The sequence below is a fragment of the Phallusia mammillata genome, chromosome 4 (genome assembly GCF_965637545.1).
Source record: "Phallusia mammillata chromosome 4, kaPhaMamm4.hap1.1, whole genome shotgun sequence".
NCBI lineage: Eukaryota > Metazoa > Chordata > Ascidiacea > Phlebobranchia > Ascidiidae > Phallusia > Phallusia mammillata.
In genome coordinates, this window is record NC_137255.1 from 20125761 (window position 1) to 20136994 (window position 11234).

The following is an 11234-nucleotide window of genomic DNA, read 5'->3' on the forward strand; positions in this document are numbered from 1 at the left end:
TTTTGTGTAACTTTATTCCTGTTTACCGCAACATTATTAGGCATACAATTTATATAAATCTGAAGGTTGGTGTCGACGTTTAGGAAAAATGTGCGTCGAAAGGCATGCCTTGTTGCTCATCATAGGGCACTGTGCATCATTTCATTTGTACAGTTCTCAAAAATCTTGCCAAGAAAAACTGAAAAACGCTAGTCTCACACGAGTTTACTTTCTAATATAGACCAATACGGAAAGTTCCATTTATCATACGCATAAATATTCCGAAGGAGGCCCAACATTTAATCAAATCTGTTTTGGCTGCGGTAACGAACCTCAGGTCCAATTTACTTTCACGGCTTGTTATTCGATTTGCACGGCCGAATATTGTGACGTGTTTGTATTTAGATTGACGGGGTGTTTTGCACGAAAACGAGGTCCAAGGTAGGGCAGATCGCCTTTTAAGCATCCAAAGTTAAAACGTTGTTTCCGTCAAATTCAAAAACATGTGACACGGGTTAATCGAAGCGTGACCACTTTCTCCTTGCCTACGTACATCCGGCAACATTTAGTCGTTAAAACTCATCTCGAAGTTAAACTACATCGTTTCAGTTGTCAATATCACGTGACATTGTACTCGGTTAACCTTCACAGCTGCTGTTGTGGTCACGTTTGCAGCAAAATTACGATTAGGCTAAGGTCAGGTGTTTCATTTCCTAAATCGCTTTAGTCGGCGAAGCTCAGCTGAAAACAGGATATATAAGTGCACGTTATGACAACAAACAGACTTGCTTCACTTTGCCGAAAAAACATATTGATCGTGTTGTTATTCAGATGCTATGTCATTTTTCAGTTATTCTGAATGTACTGAAATTAAGCTTTCAAAAATTGTGTATTATGAAAGGAATATTATAAAAGGAAGTAAATTTTAGCCCTATTATTTACCAACAGTTTTCATTGTAACCTGAATAGAATACATCATGAGTATATAAAGTACCTCTATGGTGCTGTCTTTTTGTATTTTTAACATTATCTGAATCTTTCCTGAAGCATTTTCTACTTGTAGCTCACTGTCCGCATATCAGCTGTCAACTTGTACGATACTCAGCAGAACAACAGATTTCGTTGTAATAATTTATTCGTTCAAATTGCAAGTGGCGGCGGACAGATAAATGCATTGCGAGTAGTAGAATCGTCGTTCAGCGTTAGAGCTTCGGTGACTATACAAGAGCGCATTGACATTTAGCATGGCACAGTATACAAAGCACAAGAACATGTGGGCCAACGGGACCCAGGGGTTTACTTCGTCCGGAATGCGACCGCAAACCGGGTTGTGTATTAAATCAACGTCCACTACTTGCGGCTCGTCTAGACGTGTCACAAATCTACGAAATCGAACTGGGGAATATACTTCTTGCACGTTTCAAATGCTTTTAAAACGGGTCGCGGCACGTAAAGGTACAGGTTCGACGTGGAATAAAACCAATCGGTCGTGCGGGGCTACAGACAGACAGGCGTGGCGAGGAACTACATTTTCACTCGGCTAAGCTCAGTTCAAGGCACATAGTCGCTGGCACCTTCCAGGACTTTTTCGACGGACACAGAGATCGCTACCTGCGCGACCTCTGGCCAATTTCCCATCCAGGGAGTTCTCGAGCGTTGTCACAATGCAGAGTAGAAGCCTGCTTTTGCGATTGTGGACTTTACGCAAGCGGGGTCGGCAAGATGAAGGCGGTGCGTTGCTCCATCCCCTTGTTGCCTTTGGTGCGCACAGGTAGCGTAAGCGTGGGGGTTGGTGGAGGCGGAGACGTAAAAAAGAGGGTCGGTTGGGAGTTTGGACTTGACGGGGAATCAGGTCCGTCTTGCGGGGAAGCAGACTCTCCAAGACCGAGGGTCTTCTCGAAGTCAAGAAGTTGACCCATGAAGTTAAAGTTGGGGGAGACATTGCTCTTTCTTTGCTTGACAAAGTCGTAAGCGTCGTTCAAGGTCCAGCTTCTCTTTTGCATGAGATAAGCGACGGTGACGGTCACAGAGCGACTGATGCCAGCAAGACAGTGAACAAGCACACCGCAATTTTTGGATCGAGCCTCGTCTGTAAAAGAAAACAAAACTGTCAATTGCTATTGAAGTACAGGGCTGAAGTATTAGACATAGCGTGTATGCAAGTCTGATTCATCGGCTTAACTATCTTATGAAAACAAATCAGCCAACGCCGTTTCCTCTGCATCAAGAGGGAAATGGAGTTATGATGACCCTTATCGTTCGTTTCTCGTTTTATTCCACAAACAGCCAGCGGCGGAAAACAGCATTCACGCGTCTGTGCCTTTGCACGCCATCCTGGTTTGCTCAAATAAACACACAACCAGCCACCAACACAGGGGCTCGCGCTTGCCGACCGTTTATCTGCGGATTACTGTCGAAGGTGCGCCCCCAATTACCAGCTGCCCTATATCGCTACTTCGCCTGAACACACTTAGCTCATGTTTTAGGGGAGTTAATAGCCCGCCCATCTTCATTTTCACGAAGGTCAATCAGCAATATCTTGGTGGGATATTATGTGCGGTGTTTCCCGTCCGGAGCCGATTACTCTCACCAGGGGTCGGAAATTGACATTTCGTTCTCACGCAAGCGCCCACAATTTTACGCCTTCGCCTGGTCGGTTTCTCTTCACTCGCCGTTGCCATGACAGATGCAAAAATACTTCAGCGACGTCGAGCGCGTCTAATCATAAGCCAAGCTGTCCTGACTTCGGGTCATTGGCAGTCGATTGCTTCCCGGCGGAGTTCGGAACTGCAAGCGACTTATCGCTTTCGCGAGGCCTCCTGGTGCCTTTGTGGCGCTTTTGTGGGGAACAATAGCCGAAATGAAATTGCAGCGGGTCGACACAGTTTTTCAGAACGGGCGACCGGAGGCTGCAAGCAGCGATAACCGTGGGAAAGAGAATGAACGCGGTCCGAATTGGAAATTGAACCTGACGTCGGTTTGATTTCTATTGGGAAAGCGAAAGCCTGCCGACGGCGCGTTACGCATCATCGCACCCCGGTCGCCGGGCACCTCAAAATACAAGACTTTATTTACAAAACGCGGCGTCACTAAATACAGAGGTCGCTACTAGTTTGTCCTTACACGGGGATAAAGAGAATTGCGGGTTTCGCAGTCTGACACAATGGCCAACTGCCGAGCGTTCTGTTGTCAGTACAAACTCGCTAAGTTTGCGATAGCTGCACGCGAGTCCTTTCATGGCACTATTTTTAAACGCCTTGCATTATTTTCGTATCGGCGCGACTCCCACGGCTCTAACACGCGATTCAGGATCGAGGAATTTAAAATGGAAACTTGGCGCCCAGAGACTTCTATTTTGACGCATTACTTTTCACCTCACAGTCCCAATTGACTTGTCAAGTCCCGCGAGACACACTTCGCAATGTATTCACGAGGCAAAGGCGTGATGCTTGTAGTGATAATGACGTCAAAGCATCGCGCCAAGGAACAACAACATTCCTTTTGCGTCGCTCAAATCCAGTTACATCCGGGACAACAGTGTGACCTTAGTTCGTTTTCAGGAATCCCGCAGCTTCTCTGGTTGGATTTAGACGATTTAACGCGTTCAATCGAGGCCATGAATTTTGTGCGAGTGCGGATTTGAGCTTTGATTACGTCAATGCTGCTAATCGGCTCATAGCAATTGGGCCGTCGGCACAAAAGGGCGTATGTGGAGTAAGAAACCGGAAAAAGAACGGGTTATGATAATCACATGCAATTTCCATCGCAGTGGGCGTGCTCCTCCCGACCACAACCTCAGTCTATATTTATCAAAATATTTCGCTCGGCTCACCGAAGTAATATGCGCTTAGATACTGAGCCGGACGCTTAATTGCTAGTGCTGAGCAGCGGTTTTCAAGTGGTGTAAGGTACGGAGTGGTACCGAGCGATTCACTGTGGTTTTGGCGGCGTCTTAAGTCGCTTGTTGTTGTGGGCTTTTCCTAAACACAACACGCTATGTGGCCGGTCACCATAAAGATCCGTGTGGAAAACACCTGATCTCACTACGCTTGGTGAGCCCGATTTTAAAACCAAACCGTCAAATTTTGTTTTGTACACTCATCACTAGGGCGAAAGTTATCCGTTTTGTTAATTCAATTACCTAATCCGGTCCCTTTCTCACGGGCGCTGAGGTGGACAAAACCTGTTTTTCTGGCCCATTATGTCATTGAGCGTCACGGCCGGAAAAAAACGGAAGACTGCCATTCAGCGAGTCGGCCAGTTCGCTTTGCGTCTTTTGTGTTGTTGTGGTGCCTATTGTGTTGGCGCAGGAACGATCACTGAAATGAATTAGGGAGCGTTTCGTCGCGCTAGCCAGGTGCTAGTTGGGTTTACTTCGGCGAAAAACCGTCTAGAGACTCGCAACCCACGCAAACTGTACACAAATACGGCGAGGCTGTTTACTTGAATCAATTCCCTCTAATCTTCGTCACACAAGAGACTTGCGCGCCTCGGGCATTTCTGCAGCAGATCGTTTGTCTCGCACTCTTGTGTGATTGTCAAAGGCCAAACGACCGCACATGTCGCACTAAAGTATGAGAAACCGCCAGCAATTTGCCGTGGGCGCTCTAACGTACAGGAAACGACAGTGGCTGATGTTTTCATTCTCCTAATAGCGCTTGCGAAACGGATTTCCGCCACATCGCTCATATATATAGTTTTATATGCACATATATACAGGGTATTGATGCTTACCGATAAATTGTATGGCTTCGGGAAAGAACTGCGAGAGGTTCTGGCTCCAGTGGTCGGTAATGGGAATTTGCTTGTACTTGTATCGCTTGTCGCCCTCGAACACGTTTGGAAGGTTGGGAGTGACGTTAAGGATGTAGGTGATGTTGTACCGCGCCAGGATTTCGGCGTTCGAGGCGTCCTTAGCGCAACCGAGGAACAACCCGGGAAGGATTTCGGCCGGGATCGTGGCTCCGCCGTAGAGGGCGTGTCCAGGGGATGGGGAGGGGCAGACGGGTGAAGGAGATTTCACTGAAGGTTCCTTGTCGCAAGTGCAGCACGTGCACGCTGGAGGGATGGAAAGTGGTGCTGGTTTCAAAGTGAGGGTGGTGTTTCCTTCGGTGGAGGAAAGGCTCGTGGCGCTGTTGGGATCATCTGACTCCCCTTCGCTGTTGAATCGGTCGCTGTGTCGGGCGCATCGATGTTGTCGGTGGTTGTCACATTGACGGTTGACACGTTTAGCGCCGCGCGGCAACCTGAAGTTGTCGAGTTCCTCATCTTCTTCGTTGTTATTGTCACACGAGATTCTAAGCGCCCCGAGTCCAAGGATGGATGGGGTCAAACCAAGTGGGGTAACTGGGGAGCAGCGCCCTCCACGGGGTGACGATGACGCCGATTCATCGCTTCCACATCCTTCGTCGTCAGCATCGCTCGACAGAACGTTACCGGCTTTGGTGCACAAATCGGGATGGCCAGTTTCAAACTTCGTGTAGCCTCCTACAAATGAGATCGAGGGGTTAGAAACACGAAAACATCTCGATATCTAGGACATGTGATAAGCCTTATCTTGAGAAGTATGCGTTACATGATGTTTCTCGGTAGGGCGCCTTCCGGTCCAAGCAGCCGGGGTCGTTTGAAAGTTGGCCGCGATGCGTGTTGTTCGTGTCTGAAGCGCGCGCGTGTGTTCTTGACATGGTTGTAAACGGGCTGTGTGACGCTGTCACGGCGAAAGTTTAACGATCTTGTTCTTGGAAGTGCGCCTTGGCTGACACGGCCACTTGCGGTACATGGACTGCCGTGTTTTAAAAATGAGATTTGAAGAGGAACAATTTATTTCGGGATCTTGCGCAACGCACAGGTTGACGAATTGCTCATCGAGATTACGACGCGTCTTAATGCGGTTTAGCCCACTCATCGCGCAATGTCGATTGACCATAGCCGTAAATCCGTAGTTTTTGCCCCGCGTCTGTCAACGCATGATTCACCAAGTCTATTGAAAGCCTGAGGCGATACGCACCGGTCGTTGTATGTTTTGCGCTGCACGGACCGGCCTAAAAACTTTCCACTCCTTTTATTGCCTCGACGACGGGCAGTGAAGTATAACGGCTTACTTCGCTGCACGCAAGCCGTAGGTTAATGGTTAACAACTTAGTTATCAAATTGGATCAGTTTACAGCACACACAAGCGCGTGAGGTGCGTTGCTCAAAGAACACCGGATAACCAATGTTTGGCGAACGATCTCTAAAACGACGACACAAGGTTATCAGTCGCGCAATGCAAACAGTGCAGCGATTCGACACACCGCCGAGTTGCTTATCAGGCTATTGATTGCGCTCAAGGCTCCGATATTGGCTCGTTGCAGCGCTTTTGAAAAGAGGCGCAAAGCACATCCTGCTATCCACACCACACAAACACATGATAAGTATTACCCAGTACAAAACAGTACTTCGAATTTTAGCGTAAATGTTTTCAGGGTTTTAGACCACACCGTTTCGCCAAACTAATGCCAGAGGCGACCAAAAGTTGCGAAAACAGCAGACAAATCTCGCGGTTCACGTCAAACCCCGGTGTTGGGTTACCCGGTAATTCGCGCTCGCAGTGGTTGACGGTTGAGTCAGGGAAGACGAACGGGCAAGACGGGTCTCGATTATCGCGCGCATTGGACCATGAATTGTTCGCGTGAGAAGCGGAGGGCCCGGCGGTGACCGCGACAAACACGCCGGATAAGCGGTGAAGAGAATTCGGTCGGGTTTGTTGACGCGGTGAGTCACTCTGTTTGCCGTACAAAGACTGCGCCGTGTAGTTTTATGTGATTTGCGTGCGACCGCGTGCTTAAGTTTAATGTGCAACCGTTGAATGGAAAGACAAAAGTACTAACTTTCAACACGTCTTAGCTTATTCCGATGGTAACACAGGCCAGTTCACACCCCTAAGCGTGCTAAACGTGACGCGTCTTGTCATCACGTCTGTTAGTTCCGATGATTACTCGGGGCTGCATCCGGCGTGCCACGACTACTGTGCCATTGCGCTATTTGCAGGCTACACACTCATTCCATGATTATTCGTCTTATTCACGCCTCACTTTCCATTTAACGCAGGCGCTTTATCATAGTCTACGTCATAATCGGTTAGCTTTGAACAACGCATGAATGTCATGACACACTATATGTTTGTCTTACCTTGAAGCACGAAAACTTTGCATCCTTCGTTGGACATGCGGTTGTAGAGAAGACTCAGCATTGACGAGTCGTTGTTGTTTAATTCGGCGGTGAAATGGTCGTACAAAACCACTTGATACGTTGTGCACTTATTCAGAAAGGCCTCCTTCTCTTGACGAAAATTTGGTGGTACAAGGCTCTTCAATGACAGCTTGTTAGCTTTAAGTCGACGCATCATCAACTGTGGAAGCACAATGTTGTGTGAACCACTGATATGGCCATGCCGATATTCTTCGTTGGATCTGCAGTCCAGCAGCAATACGTCGTCTTGGCGGAAAAGGCTTTCGCGGAGTTCTTCACAGTTAACATAAGCTTTTGATTCCATGGTGATCTTCATTCTCTAATGGCTGTTGCCGATTTGAATTCAAACTTTTCTTTCAACACAATACAGTTGCTTGATACTGGAAAGATGCGATACTAGAGGTTCGCCCTTTCGTGAAATAAAGCACGACTGACAACAACAAGGCTTATTATGTAGATATATATATATGTGTGTCTGCAAAAGAAAAATCAACAACGTTATACAACTGAGTTCGCGTTCGTGGTCTGCTTCCCTTGCGCTCACTTCACAGTCTCACTCTGAACCATGTCTGCCCGTTGGCTCGCAGTTTTGTCGACCAACGCGAGGAAAAAAGGGAGCAAGGCAAGAAACACTATCTCCTCTCTTTTTGTGACCGGCGCCGCGTCGACGCCGCATTGAGTGGGAGAAAAAAGGGAACGCGTTGAGTAATCGCATACACGCCAGCGGCGAAGGAAATAATGAATAACTGAATGCGAGTGCTAGGAGGATGGGAGGACTTGTGGAACTCGGCAGGGGGCCGGAAGCTTTGCCTGACAAAGCTGGGCACTTGTAAACGCTCGAGCGCGCACTTTTCCTCAGTGCGCTGTGTTCATAATAGCGAACAATGTACCGCAATACTACACCTGAGTGTGAGCTATAAATATATATTTCCAACAACATTCTTTTTCGCTTTACGTTTACGCTGTGTAACTATGTAGGGCGCGGAACGCAGAGTCGGAAACGGGTAAAATTTCCCACCACAAACTGTACAGTGTCATGCCCCTCGGTTTAATATTCTATCTATGGTCTACGCGCGTTGCGTATTTTCTTCCTTTCCACCCTCGTTCATGTCACAGGTTTAATGGTCATACACGCCTTCCTGACACATTGCCAGGAAGGTGACTGTCGCAATGCAACGTCGGCCAATTAAAAGCGCTACCGACTGCAAGGAAGAGATGCATGGAGTCTGCACAATTGAGGAAGGTAGTTGATCGAAAATTTGCATCACAATGAATTTGTTATTGCAGGCAATAAGCCCGGCCGCCACTACGAGGAAGCCTGATTGCCGTGCAAATTCACCATCCTATTGATATCTGCCAAAGCGTAACACCCAAAATGCCTGTAGCGCTTTTGGATGACAATTTCCTGAATGAACATTACGTCACATCTATTAATTGGTAACATTCCTCGGTGTTTGGACTTGGCTGTTGTCGCCAGGCGAATCACTTCGTTAACAAGGCTACGATTTCAAGCAAATCTCGCTCTTGACTGCCACCTCGCGAGGCAAATTTCAGGTGGTCAAAAACAATCTTGTATCATATAGTACAAGATGGTAAAGAGGGTTTGTGTCTTTGATTTTGGGTTGTTGAAGAGGTAATCAAACTTTAGAATTGTATTCTAATGACCGCGTATCTAATCGCAAGCAACTGCTTCAAAACGGATGACTGACTTCAACCCCACGGAGGTGATAAGTCGCATCGCAGCAGGAAACGATGTTGCTAGTAGCATCAGTGGTAATTAATGCAAATTAGAAGCACAGCGGCATTCGTCAGGGGTGGTATGTTTGCCGACTCAACAACTTTTAGCAGTTCATGCTGGGGCGAAAATGAAATGCCAAATCGAAAAGTGTGAACAATATCACTTTAAAGCTTTAATAAAAGCTCATATGACAGTGCTGTTCGGCATGGAAACGCTGGAAAATGTGAAAGTTGTTTTAAATGCTTTTAGTCGATGCTTGTTTTAGCGTATTCGTGGAAAAATCGTGAAAGGTCTGGCTGTTTTAGATATGCCCATGACAGTTTTCAGACAGGGTCAAGTTCATGGTTTTTGCTTTCACTCAGCTGTCTGTTTAAACCCTTAAAATCGAAAACGACAGGCGCACTTATACATTAAAAAAAAAATCATAAGCTCCGAAGTATGCTTGTTAGAAGGATTGTAAAATAAGCGTGCTAAGTTTGCCCTATCCATAGCACAAACCCAAACCAGCAATACAGAGGGCTATTTTAACGGAAAAACAAAACTGAAGTTCATTTTGTTGACTGACAAGCGCAATTTCACTACTGCCTTCAGATTGACGTTTATGCATTACCAGACGCGATCTAAATCCAGCGTCAATCAAGGCGAAGTCCTTTGTCATGATCTAAAACCGCGCTGTTTTGCTTAACAGTTGCAGTTCGGGTTTCCGTACAAGCGGAACACGGCCAATTCCACCACACCCATGTCCGGGCCTTGTTGACACAGCCTGTAGAACTGAAGGCTGGTAAGTGGGTATGGAGTCTGTTACAGTGGCTTCGTGAGTGGATTTGAGCCTAAGCCGACTTCGAGTACTATCTAGTGTTGTAAAACAAGGGGGTGTGGCCAAGTTGAACAGAGTGTGCCAATAAATGGCGATCCCTTTGCGTGCGTCATCGCCGAAAAAGCCGTTTGGTCTCCTTTGCACGTCTTTGACACAACGATGCGTTGGGCAATCGGTTATTGGGAGAATTTGTTTTCGAGTGGGCACGTCAAATCTCCACGAGTTATTGGCAATTTTAACAAGGCCGATTTTGTTTTTCCCTTGGCGCGATTCGATCAATAGCCTTGAAGCGGATACATTGCCAGCTTGAATAACAATTTCTGAAACATTATGAGAAGATTCGCCAACGTCATTGGTCGAATGAGATTATACGCATCGGTTTTCTCCTTATCATTTTGCTTGTTGACGTCTAGGTGTTATTCGTGAGCAAATAGAACAGTCTCACTCTCACATCGTAGAAAGTCATAAAACCGACGTGTTGAATGTAGCGCGTAACTTCCAAGCTAACGACAAACGCCAATCACTGCACCTGACTCAAATAAATAAACACTTACTGTTACACCTAACAGTAGCTTTTTTACACCAAGTAATCTGCATCTACAAAAAATAATCCAAAAAACTGAATGTGTGGACGAAAATTAGCACCACAATGCACATGTTTTTCCAGGCAATTTCGTGTTAATATCACTGATGCTAACGAACAGCGAACACTATCAGGATCAACTACACGCTTTTTATGCAGTAGCTCGAATTTTGTTTATCATGTCTACTTTTCGGCATGCATATATGTACTGCGGTATATAGACATGATGATATCACTGCATAGTCAGGAAAGAGATGATTATTCACTGCACGATGCTTTTGCTGTTCAACCGAACTTCGTGTTTTAACTGCACGATCGTATTTAAATTAGGTGGCTTATGTTTCTTCGTTATAATGCCCAATAAACATCCTTCCCGGAAAGTTGCTACGTATGTTAACTTGTCGACGGCTGCTTTTCCTTATTTGCATGTGTAGTGTCAAATCTGGGGCTTTTTGGTCAATGTTTTTAAACGAAAATGAGCCCAAATAATAATATACTTGTAATTTACATAAAAGTCGCGCTATTCTGCACCATAGTTGCGTTGAGTTAAAATTACGCAGCTCTATAGTTTCTGTTCAATGATATTTTTAAACATACGGGTGTATTTGATTTTTTATGTGTTTTTTTACACATTGCGTAACCGACACTTTGGACCTCAGTGTCACAAGGTCACGTAGATTTTGTTGCTATCACGAGGTTGGTCACGAATAGCACGAATTCATGTTTCACGAGACAAATTCAACTAAAAACGTGAGCCATGTTTTCGTTCCAAGTTCGCTACCCGTCTATTCTCCATTGCCACAAAACAGACGCCTTCGCGATTAACTGCTTCAAGTGAAAGGGCGATTGTTTTGATGGCAGGACACGCCCTGACGAGATTGGCAACG

At 46.3% G+C, this 11234-nt stretch overlaps 1 protein-coding gene across 1 annotated transcript; it reads right to left on the bottom strand.

Moving 5' to 3' along the window:
* Positions 1 to 1096: 1096 nt before the first annotated feature.
* On the bottom strand, positions 1097 to 7754 carry LOC145223024 (dual specificity protein phosphatase 6-like). The gene is made up of 3 exons (XM_080089312.1): positions 7150 to 7754; positions 4714 to 5466; positions 1097 to 2068 (listed from the first exon to the last, which is right to left on the bottom strand). Exons 1-3 carry the CDS (start codon positions 7523 to 7525, stop codon positions 1680 to 1682), a joined length of 1518 nt encoding a protein of 505 aa, XP_079945438.1. The 5' UTR covers positions 7526 to 7754; the 3' UTR covers positions 1097 to 1679.
* Positions 7755 to 11234: the final 3480 nt, after the last annotated feature.

Excerpts from the sequence above, each read along its gene's own strand:
- LOC145223024 (XM_080089312.1), bottom strand. The coding sequence starts at position 7,525 with ATGAAGATCACCATGGAATCAAAAGCTTATGTTAACTGTGAAGAACTC. Across the intron at positions 5,467-7,149 it reads CAAAGTTTTCGTGCTTCAAG|GAGGCTACACGAAGTTTGAA; the intron begins GTAAGACAAACA and ends TCTCATTTGTAG. Across the intron at positions 2,069-4,713 it reads CGAAGCCATACAATTTATCG|ACGAGGCTCGATCCAAAAAT; the intron begins GTAAGCATCAAT and ends TTTCTTTTACAG.